The sequence below is a fragment of the Boleophthalmus pectinirostris genome, unplaced genomic scaffold (assembly GCF_026225935.1).
Source record: "Boleophthalmus pectinirostris isolate CB_2022bp ecotype Guang Dong unplaced genomic scaffold, ASM2622593v1 HiC_scaffold_3, whole genome shotgun sequence".
NCBI classification, from domain to species: domain Eukaryota; kingdom Metazoa; phylum Chordata; class Actinopteri; order Gobiiformes; family Gobiidae; genus Boleophthalmus; species Boleophthalmus pectinirostris.
The window spans coordinates 25,210,007-25,228,631 of record NW_026571299.1 but is presented as its reverse complement, the minus strand read 5'-3'; the positions used below and the strand labels follow the sequence as shown (position 1 = coordinate 25,228,631).

The 18,625-nt window shown below is 41.8% G+C and overlaps 1 protein-coding gene across 1 annotated transcript in view; it reads left to right on the top strand.

Moving 5' to 3' along the window:
• Positions 1-18,625, top strand: part of LOC110171275 (arf-GAP with GTPase, ANK repeat and PH domain-containing protein 1-like) — a 97,095-nt gene that overhangs the window by 66,185 nt on the left and 12,285 nt on the right. Inside the window, 4 exon segments of the mRNA XM_055160320.1 lie at positions 10,546-10,636; positions 13,900-14,122; positions 18,169-18,223; positions 18,225-18,473. Of these exon segments, the coding sequence (XP_055016295.1) occupies positions 10,546-10,636; positions 13,900-14,122; positions 18,169-18,223; positions 18,225-18,473 (618 nt within the window).

Here is an 18,625-nt window from a genome sequence, read left to right as displayed (position 1 = left end):
TGCCAGGGTGAGTGTTTCTCTTATTTTATGTGTATAGACTGTAAAACTGCAGTGTATCAGCACTAGAGATGCGCGGGTCGGGCAGATGACGTGACGAAAAATAATATTTTAATTAATTTCATGCGGTTGGCAGTTTAACTACTCAAATTTAAAAAAATATATATTATAGCCTATATTGTTCAGTGTTATGAGATATGCGTCTTTACTCCTATGTGCAATGTTTAGAGTGGTGTGTGGCGTGAGCGTGACTGAGTGACTGCGTGCGCGCCCCCGAGGCACGCTCTTCTTGAATGGGCCGGCGGAGCGTACAGGTGTCTATGTTTTTCTGTATGTGAAATGAACGGTTGGAAGGCGACCGAAGCGAGTCAGGAAGCAACTGTCCTGTTATTTAATGCATCACGGCAAATAAAGCCACGATTCTTGAACAACAAACTGGCGCGTTTATTGAGCCCACGCACTCACGGTGAGGTTCCAAACAGGGAGTTAAACCCGTTTTGTTATGGACAATTAAGAGTGTGAACATGCACTTTGAGCGAATTTTGGAATGAATGAGCTATAGAGTTTGCATTTTTATCGAGGCTCCTTAGTTTGTTTGCTATATGATTGTTCTAAAATCTAAAATCAATGGGAGGATGGCGGGCGAGTGCGGTTTTGAAAATTGGTCAAAACCTTGGGTGCAAATGGATAGCGGGCGGATGATGAGTTTTGTGTCGCGGTTGGGGATGAAAAAATATCTCAGCCGCGCATCTCTAATCGGCACTAACCTGTCTATCCAAACTATTTAATGTCAAGAAACGTCGTTAGCCTTTAGTCGTTAATGATTTGTTTATGTTTAGGTAAACCACAAAAAAACTTAGCTTTAGACAAACTTTAGCTTTGTAACAAACCTTTGATGAAATGGTAACTGCAGACATGAGCATTTGCGGATTCTGCTCCTCCCGACCGCATATGTGGGTTTGTAATCCACTTTTAACGGCGTTGTTCTGTCAGCTTTTCCCATTTCTGACCTTTGTGGTCGACTATCTTCTATTCCTTCTCTCATTTAGAACAATTAGCACAGCTGTAAACTACATAACACATAGGCATTTTCCAGACAAAGATGCAACAGTGTTTCTCTAGCTTCCTCCAGTCAGTTCACTTCCTGCCCTCCTTCTGATTTTGCGCGCTGACAAACGTAGCCCTGTGACGTCACATGAAACCCAGCTAATTTACGATACACACACATGCGTATCTGTAATCATATTCTGTGTCTCAGATTTTGCATAGGTGTGATTGACAGATGTCTTAACCCAGGGGTCACCAACACAGTGTCCGCGGGCACCAGGTCGCCCCCAAGGACTACGTGAGGCCGGTTCTAAAAATAGTGCAACTCATTAGTGAGCTGCATTTACAATTTAATTTTATTCTGTAGCAATTCTTTTTTAACCTCTTAGAATTCCAGGCCATTTTTGTGAAATCACTCTTGTTCTGACCTCTCCAAACTAAAATGATTGCCATGAGTGAACCCTCAGTTGCATATACACAAGTTTGGTTTTTTTGTAAGGTAACACCCAATAGTTTCACCCACAGGTGTAAGAATCACTCTAAGTATGTCTGGTAGGTATTATACACTTTGGCACACACCTAAAAAAATTATTTTTCTCATCCTCGCCCAAATTTTTTTGTTAAAATTAAGGTGTAGAAAGCTGCAGTAGGTAGCTGGGGACTGAAACACTCTATATTTCTATTGAAAACCATGTTGACCTCTTACATTTCAAATTTGATGAGAATATCTATAAAAATGAGGATTTTAGACTACTTTTATTGCTAGTATATTTAGGCGTTTTCCAGAGGGACTTTTGCTTTATCCAAATTTATCCAAACCTATCCAAACCTATCCAAATGGAGACATTTGGAGAACGTTTGAAAAAATGCAATAACTTTTGAATGCTTCAACCCACAGACATCAATGAGGGCTCTACTGAAAGCTCATACTTAGAGGAATCTTTATCTACACACCAAGCTGCTCTATTGCTTATGAAAATATATATAGCATATCAAAACTCAATATAAAATGTATATTTATATATAAAATATAGTCAAAACAAGTGTTATGGGTCAAAATAAATGTATATTTACAAATGTATAACATGCAAACTGTAAACAAACACATTTCAAACTGTAAACAAACACACTTCAAACCGTAAACAAACACAATTCAAACTGTAAAACACACACACACTGCAAACTGTAAAAAACACTTTTTCTATTGTCCTTGTTCTTTGTGCCAGTCATTATAACAGTCCCTTTGTGGCTGGAAACACAGGGGCACGTCACAGTTGAACATTTTACAGCCGTTTTCGCATGGCACTTCCTGCATTTCAGTCTTCCTTGGGTCTTGTCACCACTTGCGACGATGTGCACAAGACGATGATGTGTCTCTTTCCTACTCTCTCCTCCCGCTCTGTACTGATGGCTCCTGCCTCTGCCAGCTCCAATACAAGGGTTTCTCTAAATGCCTTTGGTGCATTGGGATTTTACCCTTTAACGTGCACTGTCCTTTATAAAGGATAAAGGCATTCACCACAGCAATGTCCACAAAATGATAAAAAAAAGTCTTGTACCATTTTTTGTTTTGTGTAAAACCTCATAATATCCGATCAATGCATCGGATAGGTCAACGCCTCCCATGTGCCTAAGGAAAAACACAAATACGTAGCAACAAGCAAGTACAAAACTGAGAGGGGATGAAGCAATATTATATCATATACATACCTGTTATAGTCCTTGATGGCTGGTGGAACTGGCACATCTTTCATAGTCCAACAGCCTGTGTCATCCTTTACCCGGCGCTCCACTGTCTCCTCTCCATGGGCAGTGTGCATGGTGGAGCAGATGAATACATCACGGGTGTCTTTCCATTGGACAAAGAGCAAGGGGTCTCACGAATCCACCTTATACTGCCACGGGGAGCTCTGGAGTCCAGCGTATTTTCTGTTGTCCTGGGGTATCCTTGTCTATTAGTTCTTATTGTGCCACAGGCTGACACTTTTTTTTTCAGAAGGTCACGGAATAGAATAGGGCTAGTGTAAAATTGTCTACATAGAGTTTATAGCCTGTGCCCAGTAGAGATGTGTCCAAAAGGGTCATAACAGAGTCATAGCTCAGCCCGTTCTTGCTGGCCTGAGAGCTTTTGCCCTCATAAACAAAGAAGTCCCATGTGTAACCTGATTTTGAGTCTGCCAAACAAATAACTTGTAGCCCCACCTTACAGGTTTGCTTTTTTAAGTATTGTTTGAAGCTCACTCTTGCCTTGATGCCACCATCCTTTCATCAATGGCGATATGCTGACCAGGTTGGTAATTCTGGCGGCATGCATCTCTTATCTCAGTATACAGTGGTTTGATCTTGCCCAAGCGGTCAAACTCTTCAGTGCCTCTTTTTCCTTCATTTTTGGCATCTTCTTCTGGACTACTCAAGTGGAGAGCACGGATAATAGAAAAGAATTTCTTTCCGGTCATAACTGATTTAGGGAATGGTAGGCTGTACAACTTTCCTCTTCTCCAGTAATCAGTAAGTGAAGGTACTTTTGCGAATCCCATGTATATAACAAGTGCCAAAAAAAGAGAAAATGTCTTGAAGCGCAATGTCCGTCCATGCTCTGTATGCTGATTGGCCATGCATATTTGTGTTTCTGATAAGTGTCGATAACACAGTACCAGTAAAAAACAGCTGGAACAGTTCCAGACATGTGTAGTCAGATGTGCTAATGAGTTGAGGTCCAGGAGTACGTGTAGGACAAAAGGGAAGGGGGGTAGGTGTGAAATCCGCCACTTCTGTATTGTTCCAACGTCCTGTGGAAGGTGAAGATGGTCTTGCACCTCTGCCTCTGCCTCTGCCCCTCCTCCGTCCTCTGCCTCTTTTTGCTGTTTTCTCAACCCGGGGAATCTTTGAGGAAGGGCCCGGCTCTGGTTCGGCTGCAGGCACTGAAGTCAGTCTAAAATGAAAACAACAAAAACATATTATAATACTATAAATGATTTGTAAACAGTAAATGCTACTATACAGATTGCTCTACAGACACTATTATTCTACTACTGTATAATATTCAACCACTACTACACTTGCCTCCCTCCCCCACAAACATTCACACCATATTTACACCTTGCAACTAACTTCATTCCAACATTGTATACACCTAAAATAGTCTCATACTGTAACAAATGCACTCAAAATACATTGCATTTATTGATCAAATAAAGTAACTTACTCAGGGTCATCAATTTCCACATGCACCTCAGCCAAAACTTCGTGTCTGGTTCCCAATCAGGGTCAGAGTCATTTTGCCTGTAAAAGAAAGAATAGTGTTTATTTGCCACTATGTATGCCATATTATAAGATGCTGCAACTTATTGTTTCACCATTTATTATGTGTATACTTGTTTTACTCTGGGCCTACATGCCCTTATCTACAGTAATTAGAGATTAGAAGTCTGATCCAAAAAACTAACTAAAAGTGCGCCTCCCCAGTGTGCACGGTGTACATAAATGCTGTTTAGGTATCTGATATTTTATTACATTTTACAATATTTTACATTTATATTTATAGCGGGAAAATAAATACACTTACCGATCCAAAATGGCATCCAATCCCTCAAAAAACATTTCTTCTTCCACTGAGTCCACCGCGGACACATCGCTCTCCGGTTCCGACAGCTCCTGGTCCGAGGTGTCACTCAGCCTTCTCGTACATATTTCCGCAGCTTCCAAGGCTGAAAACCGCGTCTTCTCTGTTCGTTTAGCCATAACTTTGAAACAAAGGCAGAGCACCAACACGCACGGAGTATGTACTGGAGTATGTACTGTACTATACTGTACTATACTGTACTATACTGTACTGATGTACTGTGTACAGTAAACACCTCAAACTGTATATATAAACTCTTTTTTTGACTGCCCATTGGCTATTAGGTAAAGCGTCACTAGTGCGTAACGCGTAACCATTGGCTGCGTAAAAGACGCACGCTTTACGCACACAGTCTGTTTGTGTTTGTGCCTGCGGTACGCATCATCCAAGCGGCGCAGGTATACAGAAAACCATGGCTTGTGATATGTCATTGTGTTCATTGGCTCGTTGACTGTAAGGGAAAATATCACTCCGCGCCTGTAATCAAGTTTGGGTGATTGTGCACGAGGGGAAGTGGGGAGTAAACTTTCTGAGTTCTGTACCACTGATTGGCGATGTGGGGCTTTAGTAACCGAAAACTTGCACTCTATTGGCTGACCAAAGTGCCAATTAAATGCTAACTCTTTCGTTTAGCATAGACAGTAGCGTTATCGTGCTCAGTAAATATCTTAGCCCTGAAATCGCCAGAAGAAATGCAAAAAAAAAGTGACGGATCACTTTTCACGTTTGGAATACTTTGGAATACTTTCCGGCATAGAGGAACTAATTCATTTTGTGGACATATTTTCTTCACTGGATTATATTCTCTGGACCTGTACGGACCAAATGAGACCAACTTTCTGGGGATATGTGGATGTTTGACAGAATGAGAGCCCTCAAAAGGTAAGAACAGTCCAAATCCTTTGCACGTGCTTTTCTGTAAAACGGCTGTCTTGTCAGTGCTGTTGTGGTTACTGTGGAAAATGATTTGGATATTCAAAAGACGAGACTCGTAGCTTTAATTTGATGTGTATATTGTTAGTGTGGACGACGGAGATTCATATGCAAATGCTGTAGCGTTGTAAATTAAGGGCGACGGCCCGCCGGCGGGCCGTCAGATCCTTATCAGGTTAATCACTCTTGCATTTATATAGATTTAAAAATGACAGTATCTTAAAAATATGTTCATTATACAAGTTTAGATAAGCCATTTAGATGAGCAGTCAGTGGAGTTTATTCAAATGAGCCATGCGGTTTTAAGTTTTGTTTCTGTAAAACATAAACAAATGTGACAAAGCTGCATTAAAAACATAATGTCAAACAGGCTGTGGCTCTATAGTGGTTATGGTTTATATGTTGTAAAGTTGAGTTTATTTATGCAGAAGATTTTAATTAAGAATGTACTGCAGTGTAGAACTTGTACAGTGTTTGGAAATGTGGATCTGTGCAATGTTCACTGTTGAGGAACCTCCTGAGCTTCCAACGCTAAAGGAGCTCATGGTTGTTTGTATTTTTCCTGGTTTATTAAATATATAATTTTTGCACTTGCGCATTTGTAAGATTATGTTACGAAATCAGGATACTGTGCCTGTAAACATACTGTATTTTTTGCACTATTAGGCGCTCTGGATTATAAGGCGCACTGTCATAGAATGGTCTATTTTCAAACTTTTTTCCACAAATAAACCGCACTGGACTTTAAACGAAACACAGATGGATGGGCCAGTGGGACTTTGTTTGGTGCGTTCATGGTGACTCTGGGCTTTGTTCAGTTGTGGCGTGTAGGGAGGGTGCTGTCTGGGACCGCTGGATTGTTGGCGTGTTCACAGTGACTCAGTTGTTCAGTTGTGTCTGGAAGTGGCACATTGCACTCGCTTTTTCGGTTCTGTTACGACCCAGCTCTGCTAGGGACAGGAAAGTAACAAAAATAAAAACAAGATGTAAAATGGAATAAATTAAATAATGTTTAATTAACAGGAAGGTAAAAGGTAAATTAACAAAAGACTAAAATATACAGAAAATAACCTAAACTAAGAAACATAACAACAAAATAAACTGAGTTTTGTGCCACAAAATGGGTCACGCAGGCTTACACAAAACAAGTAGTTAACAAAGGGACACACAGTAAACTAAAACACAAGTTCCCCAAATTAAACCACATAAGCCCACAAACAGAATCGAGTGACGAAATAAAAGAAGGCACAAAACAGAACTAAACTACACACACGAGCACAAACACAAACAAAATGGCAGACTGGCCACCAAGGCCAACAGCCCTGAACAGGTGCAGGTAATCTTCTTAAATAAGGGGAGGAGGCTGCAGGTGAGGTGGGCGTCGACATGCCCCACCAATCACGAGTCGGGGCTCCCGCAGCAAGAATCGAAAAGTTCCACCAAAATAATTTAAAGCACACAAAATAAATTACAAATTAAGGCCTGGAGCCATAACAGGTTCGTTCCTTCATTCCGTTCCTCGTCGGCGTGGAGTGATGAGTGTGGCTGTGGGTGTTTTTCTCTGTGTGGTTGCTGTCTGCTCCGTGTGTGTTTGCGTGTTCTGCGGGTGGTGCGGCTTTGTATTTTACTGAAGTTGTGCTGGGACACCTGAGTGGATTCGTGTATAGGGTGCTTAGGATTGTGGGGTGCGCAGTCGTTTTTTGATAGGGTTGGAGGCTTAAGAGCACGTCTAATAGCCGGGAAAATACGGTACTCATAGAAGCAATGATGATAATTGCAAACACTGTACTTCAAATTTTGACAATTACTGAGATGAATAAAGTGAAAGTGCTGAATATTGATCTCTGGTTCCCACCTTGTTGATAATTATTGTGAGAAATCATGAACGTGTCTTCACATGGATTATTATCATTAATTATTATTAATAATCGATCCATGCCTTTGTTAGTTCCCACATAGGCTACTGTAATGCGCTCTATGTGGGGATTAATCAAGCTGGTCTTCACTGTTTGCAGCTCGTGCAAAATGCTGCAGCTCGCCTGCTCACAAACAGTCGGAAACATGACCACATCACCCCTGTCCTGTACTCCTTGCACTGGCTCCCTGTTCAGTTCAGAATTCATTTTAAAATTTTGATGTTTGTTTTTAATGCACTCAGTGGTCTTGCACCTTCCTACTTGTGTGAGATTTTGACCCCTCACCAACCCAGCAGAGCTCTACGATCTGCTGGGCAACATCTGCTGGAGGTCCCCCGGTCCCAGTGCAAACAGTGGGGTGATCGTTCTTTTGCAGTGGCCGGTCCAAAACTCTGGAACTCTTTGCCGATTGAGTTACGGTCCATCCATGACCTGCCTCTGTTCAAAGCCAAACTTAAAACGTACTTATTTAGAATGGCTTTTAACACTTAGTGGCTCTGTGACACTTTTAGTTTAATGGTGTAATGTGCTTTGTTGCTTTGTTTGTATGATGTTTATTGTTTTTTATTCTGTTTTAATGTTGTACAGCACTTGAATAATGTGTAAAGGGCAAACTGAGCAAATTTGTTATTTCAGAAGAGAGTATCAGACTGGTAGCCCTTTGTATGACCCAGTTCTCATGAAGTAGCTCTCAGTTTAAAAAAAAATTGGTGACCCCTGACTGAACCAATCAGAGAGACATCTGTCAAGGTCAGGTCAAAACAAACACTGCAGCTAATGAGAAAAAAATGAAATTATACTTTACACTTCAAGACACTCTAAACTCTGATTCATCTGAGGTAAATGAAGTCGTATATTTTATTCTGAATTTTGAAGAAACATCTTCTGCATTTGAAAGACTCTGTGGTTGGTCCAGTCTCTTCTGGATTCAAACAGAATGTAGAATGGACGTCTGCTCGCGCAACAAGTTTGATGTTCTGCAAGTGTGAATGCAGCCTGGGCTTGCTGTCATCTATTATGCAAATAACAACCCACATTTAAGCATTACAAATATCCTCTTAAGTCTTAATCAAGCTCTTTCTAAATAGAAGTCTGTTTGAATCTCCTGTGACACGGAGCTCACGCTGCCTCTAGTCGGACCCCTTGACGTGACGTGAGCTGAAGTTCGCAGAATGTTCAAGTGTAGAGACAATCAAACGCGTATTCCCCATAGACCGTGCGCGTAAACCCGACGTCCCCGATGCCACCGTCTGAACACAGCACTTTCACTTTCACTTTTGGAAAAGGGAGCTCATTTTCTTTCATGTTCAGAGTTGTGTACGGACTAGAATACTCATCTCTGCAGAGGCCCAACCCTTGATTAGATCTTTTTAGTGCATTAAAATTCAATAGAAGAAAAGACCAGGAGCTCTCAGGCTTTTAGTTTGTAGTTATGGCCTCACTGAACATACATACATCTTCATATTGTACTACACAGTATTCAGTCCGTCCCACAAGCCTCGTTTCTCTGTTATTAACGAGGCAGTTAAGATTTACACTGGAGTGAACTTAAGGCTGTGTTTACACTTGCAAACATAATACTTCAAAACTGAGGATGAACCAGGACTAAAGCAGGACTAGACCAGGACTAGACCAGGGCTACACCAGGACTAAACCAGGGCTAAACCAGGACTAAACCAGGACTAAACCAGGACTAAACCAGGACCAGACCAGGACTAGGCCAGAATTAGACCAGGACTAGACCATGACTAAACGAGGATTAAACCAGGACTAAACCAGGACTAAACCAGGACTAGACAAGGACTAGACCAGGACTAGACCAGGACTAAACCACAGCTAGACCAGGACTAGACCAGGGCTAAATCAGGACTACATCAGTATTAGAATTGGCTCAAATCAACACTAAACTAGGACTAGGCCAGGACTAGACTAGGATTAAACCAGAACCAGAGCAGGACCAAACTATGAGTAAACCAGGACTAGACTAGGACTAAATCAGGACTACATCAGGACTAAAATGGGCTCAAACCATGACTAAACCAGGACTAGACAAGGCCTAAACTAGGACTATATGCCAGGACTAAACCAGGACTAAACCATGACTAAACCAGGACTAAACCAGGACTAGACCAGGACTAGACCAGGACTGGACCAGGACTAGACCAGGATTAAACCAGGACTAGAGCAGGACTAAATCAGGACTAAATCAGTACTAATATGGATTCAAACCAAGACTAAACCAGGACTGGGCCAAGACTAGACCAAGATTAAACCAGGACTACATACCAGGACTAAACCATGAGTGAACCAGGTGCAGACTTGGACTAAACCAGGACTAGACCAGGACAAGGTCAGGACTAGACCAGACCTAAACCAGAAATAAATCAGGACAAGAACAGGACTAAACCATAAGCAAACCACGAGTAAACCAGGACTTGACCAGGATTAAACCATGAGTAAACCAGAACCAGAGCAAGACTAAACTATGAGTAAACCAGGATTAGGCCAGGACTAAGCCAGGACTAGACCAGGATAAAACCATGAGTAAACCAGGAATAGAACAGGACTAAATCAGGACTACATCAGTACTAAAATAGACTCAAACCAAGACTAAACCAGGACTGGGCCAAGACTAAACCAGGACTAAACCAAGACTAGATCAGGCCTAAACCAGGACCAAACTAAGACTACATCTGGACTAAAATGGGCTCAAACCAGAAGTGAATGCACCTTATATCTGCTAATAATGACTCTTTAGTTTCTCTTGTGATCATAGCGTACGTTTGGTGACATTTTGAGAACTTTTCATCCTTCAAAAGATATAATACTGTGTTTTAAATGATCAACTACTACGAAAACTGTCCTCATTTTTCCCCATTCACATGGATAGGCATTTATAACATGTGATTTGCACCTTGTTACCATCCTGTGATGAATAAAATAATATTGCCAAGGAGAACAAAATGGAAAATAAAATCTGCTATTCAGTAACTTTTGAGTTTCAAATATATCTTTGTACTTGTTTTTCAGGATCGCAGGAACAGTCAGAGCGATGCTGTGGTTCTTCAGGCCATTCGAAACGCCAAAGGAAACAACTTCTGTGTGGACTGTGACGCTCCCAGTGAGTCAACACACACTTCTGCTGTTTAGCTTTCAACTGCAGTCCATCTTTGAGCAGATTAAACTCTACTTCACTCAAACAAAACATATTATGCTGAATTAACTTCTTGGAGATTAAAATCATCTTTTAAAATATGCCTGGAGTTTTATTGTGCTTCATTCACACTTGTTTCATTAATCCATTCATCCAAAGTCATCTTCACTGACTACTCAAAAATGCTCAGTTCCCATTTTGACAGTTTTGTTGCATCATAGGTAAAACCCCGACTTCCCCTACAGTTTTTAATCCCATAAAGCATCTCTGCCCTTGTTCTCTGCTCAAATTGTGTTCACAATGAATGTATAAAATTGTAGACAGAGCAGTGAGCATGTACAGGAGGTGGTGAAAATAGGGCTAGATCTGAGCAATGATGTTTTGAATACAGGAGAATGAGATTATTGTCAAACTTCTTTGTCAATGCAGATTGGCAGCCTATCTTACCACCTATCTTCCAATGGAGTGGATGCATAATGCACGAAACTGTAAAGTGACTTTGCAGAATAGGTCTCCTTTAAGGCATCTGTACAAGTAAGCTTTTAATATGCAAGGACATTGACTGTCTGATCTCGCAGCATTAGAATTTGTTCACTCGACGGTAGTCGGGTACTTTTTTATTTGACCAGTCAATGCTATTTGGTTGTGACGTATGTAATGCACCAAATCCTGTAGGAAGAAGGACAATAACATCTTTGCCCTTGATAAAATTCACCAAACATTCTCTTTGTTCCGGCTTTAAATCCTCGATCTTGGGAATCATTGCGAACACAGAATGTCTGTCTTCGTCTACATTCATCTCGACGCTTTGTTTACTGTTGTGTTGTTCCACAAAATGGACCCAGTCATGGTTTCACAGCTCACAGCTGATTGGCCAGTGCACGGCTTACAACTTCTGGGGTTTTTGCAAACCATCTAGTGTATTCTGTTTCCTGTCCTAGTCACTGGAAAGAAATGAAATTGAGCAGAGCCACTAGGTGGCACCACCTGGCTAATTTGTTCATTCTTAAAAGCAAAACACTGAGGTTGTCTTACAGAAATCTGCAGTGTACTGTATAGTGTGTCTAGTGTATCCAGTGTATCTAGTGTATGTGGAAGGATGCAGTAATACTGTTGCGTTGTGGTCTGTAAACAATAGGACAGGCTGCACACTGTTCACTTTCTTTCTTTCTTAACACTGTTGCAATCAGAGTAAGACTACATGTAGGTTCTGATGCAAAATTTGAAAAGGTTTTGTGGTTTGAATAATTGTGGGCGAGTGCATTTACATTTTGGATTTGGCCCACACTAAAAACAAAAATACCCCGTTTAGTGATAAGTCTCTGTTGTTTGTGGAGGACGGTGTAGGAGGCTAAAGCTACGCTAACTCTAGCCTCCCAATGTTAATTTAGTCTGTGTGATGTAACGTAAATGGGATCTTCATTATTTGATGCTTTTACAGAGCTTTTAACATGGCTGCATTTGCAATGGGCTGTAACAGGTTTTTACAATCACAGACAGGATGTTTTTATGTAAGACAAAATGATGGAACCAAAGCCTTTGGTTCCATATTTATTTTTACTATACTTCACTTGCACAGTGTTGTGGCTTTTATTATAGATAGAAGATGGAAGATAGAAGACAGAAGACCTTATTTGTCCCTGTGGGGAAATTGCTTTGCAGTGAATTCATATGGCTTCACATCCACACTTCCATACAGAATACATACAAAAACATCCACACAAAACTACACTGCACTGAAAAACAAACCACTTACTCTGTGGAGTAACAGTCTAATGAAATGGTTAGACTGAAGTCTATTTTTAATAGATAGACCTATTTATCATTATTTTTGATTACATCTTTTCTATTACCCAGCGCTGCAACACTGGAATTTCCTCAAGGTGGGACAAATATTCAGGAATGTTGCACACACACTGGGCCTCATTCATGAAACGTTCTTGCGAACAAATTTGTACCTAAGGTTTTCTTATGAACATTTTTGGCTTTCACAAAACTTTCTCTTAACTGAAAATGTTCTTCTGGAAGAACAAATCCTTACTGGAAAATGTAAAAATGGGCAAGGTACAAACCCGAGGCACTCCAGCTGAATATATTAAAAGTCAAAATGGTCTTCGTCAGGGTGAGGACCATCTTACTGGTTGAAACGCGTTGGCGTCCCTTCATGCAATAAAGGACTTTTAATATATTCAGTGGGAGTGCCTCAGGTTTGTACCTTGCCCATTTTTACATTTTCCAGTAAGGGCAACTTTCTGTTTCTAGACTACTGTTTTAACCCTTGTAGAGCACCTGTACTGCTATTTTTTACTCTTTTAAGACCCAGTGAAGCACTCTGCCTCTTTTTCTTCATTTGACAAATCGAACAGTCAAGAGCACTCATAAGAACAAAAATTCTACTGTTTTAGAATATTATTACTCTGATAATGCAACTAAAAATGATAACTCCTCCATAATTGTAACTGATATATTTTCTTAAATTATTTACTAAAAACATATTACTACGTGATCCAATAACATTTATGAGGAGTTTTATGTGTCCGTTGGGTCTAATTGTGGGGCTGCAGTGAGCTTCACTCTGTCCCAGCCCCAGTGCCTCCATATGGGCCTCTGTCACAGCCCTGTGCCTGATCATCGCGGTGGACTCAACACCCCCCTGACTCCCCATCACCCCCCTGACCCCCCATGACCAGAGCACTTTTATGCACCCCCACCCCAGCCTGTGTTTCTAACTATTTTACAGACCAAGGCACCCGCTTATTTCATAATTTATGATTTAAATCTTCCCTCCCTGAATGTGTTCAAGTGAGTTTGCACATCTGAAATCACTGCTGAAGCTTTAAAACAGCCGTCGTCTGTAGACATGTTCCACCTGACCTCCTCATCATTCTCTCCTTCACCTTTTCATGCGTCATAATGCCAAACCCATATTGTCCAGATTTGAAGTTCAGAGGGCATTTCGAACAAAATACATATTACTTTTCTATGTAAATAAAATGTAAATGAGCGTGGAAGTGTTTGGAGCGGGGTGTTGGTGAATTTGGTGCAACTAAGCAATTCGGCTCTGTAAGAATGCTTGGTGAATTTGAGGCAGACTTCTCTCAGCATTTTATGGAAGTTGTGAAAAAAATTTAAAAAAAGATTCATGAATGAGATCCACTGTTTATAAGTGCTCTGTCTCCTCTCCTCTTTCTCTCCTCTCTTCTCCTCTCTTCTCTTCTATCTCCTGTCAGACCCGACGTGGGCCAGTCTGAACCTGGGGGCCCTGCTGTGCATCGAGTGCTCTGGGATCCACAGGAACCTGGGGACCCACGTGTCTAGGGTGCGGTCCCTGGACCTGGACGACCTGCCACGGGAGCTAACCCTGGTCCTGAGCGCCATCGGCAACCACCTGGTCAACAGCATCTGGGAGGCGCGCACCCACGGGCACCGCAAACCCACGCCCGACGCTACCAGGTAAAGGATCATGTTTAGAATATGCGTCAGGTGTACAGAGGTCAGGTCTGCACCCACGGGCTCCCCAACCCCACCCCCGAATGTTAAGAATATGAGTCAAGAATATAGGTGTCACTTCTGGTTTAGTTCTGGTTTAGTTCTGGTTTAGTTCTGGTTTAGTAAGGAACTGGAAGTCACGCACCCAGGGGCTCCACAACCCCACCCCGACGCTGCCAGGTACTATAGGTTGTAATATTTATATTCGGAGTCAGTGCAATAAAATAGTTTGAGTCAACTACGAAAATAATCAGCTCTGTTCACACTTACGTCATAGACCAGGAAGATGTTTGGAAACATGCAATGGCAACTTCCAGTGGGATCAGTTCACAGTAGTAAGTTTGGAGAAATCAAGGAGAAATGAGAAAATGGCCCAGTTTTCCCAGGGGGCGCGTGTGACCTCGGGGAACATGCTTTTTTTGCCTTACTAAAGTGTAATTGCACATCCACTACAGTAGTTGGCAGTGACCAGAGGTCGGGATTTCCAAGTCATCATTGGACTCGAGTCAGACTTGAGTCACTATTTTTAGGTCTTGAGACTTGACTAAATAAAATGGACTAACCCTTGGGACTCGACTTGGACTTGAAGGTCAATAACTTGAGACTTGACTTGGACTTGTGACTTGAGAAGACTTTAAAATCTGAATTCTTTCTATTCTGACTTTAATGATTCACTCTAAGATCTTGTCAAGACATTTAAAAAGGAAAAATACTCATATATAAACACTGTTGGGCAAGTTACTTTGAAACTGTAATGCGTTATTTATTACCTATTACTGTCATTTCACAGTAATTCGTTACATTACAATATTACTGCATTTAAAATGTAAGGCATTACATTACTATTGCATTACTTTAAGTTACTCTCACCAAAATAACTTTTGCGCTCTATATGGACTGAACCAGGACTAAACCAGGTCTAAACCAGGACTAAACCAGAGCTGAACCAGGACTAAACCAGAAGTGAACTAGGACTAAACTAGAAGTGAACTAGGACTAAAACAGGACTCACTGTCAGGGAAGGGCTCGAAGGAGACCGCAGGAGAAAGGAGCGGCTCTGCTCCGCACCTCGCGGAGGTAAGAGCGGCTGTCACCCGATCGCTCTTTATGGACTCTGCTGCTCGGGCTCGCGGCCCTGATTTCAGCAACTATTTGCAGGTACCCGAGCCGGTGCAAGAGTCTGTTACAGCGCGTAACTTCTACCTTCCTTCAGCGTGTTCAGAAGCCCAACTTTTTGTGTGGTGGTTTGCATCTTCCTCTGCCTTTTGGGTGCGAGCGCAGGAGCCTTTGTCGGTGCAGAACGTTTCGTCGACGTTGTGGGTTTTCGTGGGGGAGAAAACTTGCAACCGTACAGCACTTCAGAATCACACTGCTAGAGACTGAACATGTATTTAAATTTGGCAGCTGAACACATTCTGTACTGTTCTGTACAGGAGACAGGAGTCCCTAGGCCAGTCAGGACGCAGCGGGAGGAACGCAATACGCATTCATACAATGTAAAAAAAAAAAAAAAAAACAGGGCATGCAAAATTGCACAAAAAATAAAAATAAAAATCTGCGAGACAGCGAAAAGTGAACTGCGATAGAGGGAGGGACGAGTGTAAACCAGGTCTAAACCAGAACTGACCCAGGTCTAAACCAGGTCTAAACCAAAACTGACCCAGGTTTAAACCAGGTCTAAACAGCGTGGAGTTCTTTGTCAGTCCTTTCGCCCGCGGTTACCTGAAGGTCTATGAGGGCGCATCTCCGGCGTTTCACCGCTGCTGATATCGAGGTGATTTTAGCGAATTTGTATGAAGAAAAACCCACCACTTCAATCCAGGTTAAAAAAACATTGTAACGCGCGTTACTCACATTTGTACCGAGTAAAATATTACTATTTTTTCCCCTGTAATGCCTTACATTACTGCGTTACAGCAAAAAGTAATGCATTACTGTAATTCGTTACTTTTATAACGCGTTACTCCCAACACTGTATATAAATGCTCATATATAAATATACTATGACTTCATAACTACAATTTAGCTTAAAATTCATATAAATTGCAAAAATCTTTGGTTTAAAGACTTGAAATGACTTGAAGCTCAAAGCAGATGACCTGGACTTGACTTGGACTTATGAACTAGTGACTTGAGACTCAACTTGGTCTTGCCTGTATTTGACTTGGGACTTGACTCAGACTTGAGGTCAAAGACTTGAGACTTACTTGAGACTTGTAAAACGACGACTTGGTCCCACCTCTGGCAGTGACTGACGCTAAGTGTGTGCAGGCAGTATTAGTGCTCTAGTGTGTTATTTTCTGCAGCAAGCAAACGCACACACACAGCATACAGAAGGTGATATGAAGTGCAGAGAACAAACTGTATTTGTAGCACTCGGCTTCACTGTGACGAGGAAAGACCGCTGTGTCTACTGTGCATAAAAATGTTGGCAGTGGACAGCATGAAGCCAAATAAATTAAGGTGTCTCTTAAAGACATTACAGCCCAATCACTCTGATAAGCCGCTTGAGTTTTTTCAGCGAAAAAGTGTTGAATATTGCCAACAATCCTCCCGCTTTTGTGAATGCTACTTCAATAACCCAGCGAGCACTGTTAGTACCAAAACATAAACAAACAACACAAACAACACAAACATCAACACGGACAAGGAGGACACAGGAGTGGACCTCATGACGCAAGTGAGTGCAGCGCGGAATAGGCACGGACACAGGCTGCGTGCGTCCCCTGAGTCGCTTTGGAGACTCGACTAAAACGTTTCCTTTTGTACGTAGGCAACTGAAGGCGAGGATGTGATTTGTCCACATTTGGTAGCGGTTCTGTGGAGTGGGGGGGCATGAAGTGTTTTCTTCTTCCTGGGGGGGCGTGACAGAAAATAATTGAAAAGCTCTGATCTACATGTCATTGTGGCATTCTGTTATGTTTGGCTAATCTATTTCTATTTTATTTTTACTTGTACATTTACATTTATATAATTATGTCTTATTTGACCCGTCTCTTGCTATCTTTTTTGCTACTTATTTAGAAATATTTTACCATTTATATTTTTTACTCTTTGTTATTATATTTATTGTGATGTGTGAGCTTCTGGGTCCAAATAATTTCCATTGTGGATCAATAAAGTTTGTCTAAGTCTAAGTCTAATCAACATTTACAACCATACCTCAGTTATCATTACCGAGTGCACTGGTTACATGCTGTTAGAAGAGATGCCAAATTCAAGATGATTCCAAACAGCACATGCATATACAAGAAATCATTTTTGTTTACATCTGGCTTTTTGTTGACAGTTGCTTTGCGTATGTCTGTCATGAGATAACTCGTCTTATCTTGGCTTCATCATCTTACTCTAAGTCACTGAAGGTTGAGGATCAAAAATGTTACTTTGAAAAATTAAAACTCGGCAATAACATTTGACAATCTTGATGTTGTACTGTTGTGTGACGATTGTTGATGTTGTACGCCAATAAGTGTTGACGATGTTGATGTTGTACAGCGATAACTGTTGACGATGTTGATGTTGAACTGTTGTATGACGATTGTTGATGTTGTACAGCGATAACTGTTGACAATGTTGATGTTGACTTCTTGATACGGACGCTTTTTGCCTACCAAAATCGCTGCCACCCCGGATGTGACATCATCATGTTTTCTAGTATGCAGTCTTTATTTTACCGCTGATCACATTTACTTCAATGGGTTTGATCACAGTCGGTCAGCGAGCCAAGTGTCGGGAACTACACTGGAAGTTGTCATTGCATGTTTCCAAACGTCTTCCTGATTTGTGACATACCCTCTGGTCCAAATATACTTAAGCACTGCTATTTTTTCCCGTTTAGAAACCAGACAAATTTATAGAAAATAAAACAAATTGGGATTAATGGCCAAGATGCAAAAAAATCTATTATAATTCAAGTATAATGCATTACTTTGTACGAACCTTTTCTTATCTAACGCTTTTGTCCCCTCTCCTCTTTCGCCCTTTCTCCCTTTGTGTTTCTGCTGACTCAGGGAGGAGAGGGAGTCGTGGATTCGCGCCAAATACGAGCAGAAGCTGTTTGTGGCCCCCCCTGCCTCCGCCCACCCCGGGAGAGGGCCCCGACATCACTCTGGCGGGGCGCCTCCTACTGGCCGTGATGGAGCACAACCTGCCCAAGCTGCTGCTGCTGCTGGCCCACTGCAGCAAAGAGGACATGAGCGCCCCCTTGAGCATGGCGCTGTCGTCACGGGCGCTGCTGGCTCTGCGTCTGCCCGCCTCCGCCCTCCACGCAGCCTGCCAACACGGGGATGTGGTGATGACGCAGCTCCTCCTATGGGTACAACTTTCTCTAAATGCATCCTGTTGTGCTGGTTAAAGGGCCTGGAGCCAATTTTCCCCTGTGTATTTCAGTACAATGTGTCTTGCCCCAGGACAGATATATTGCATAAGCAGCTATTAAGGTCGAAATACCTCCGCTGCATGCTGTCA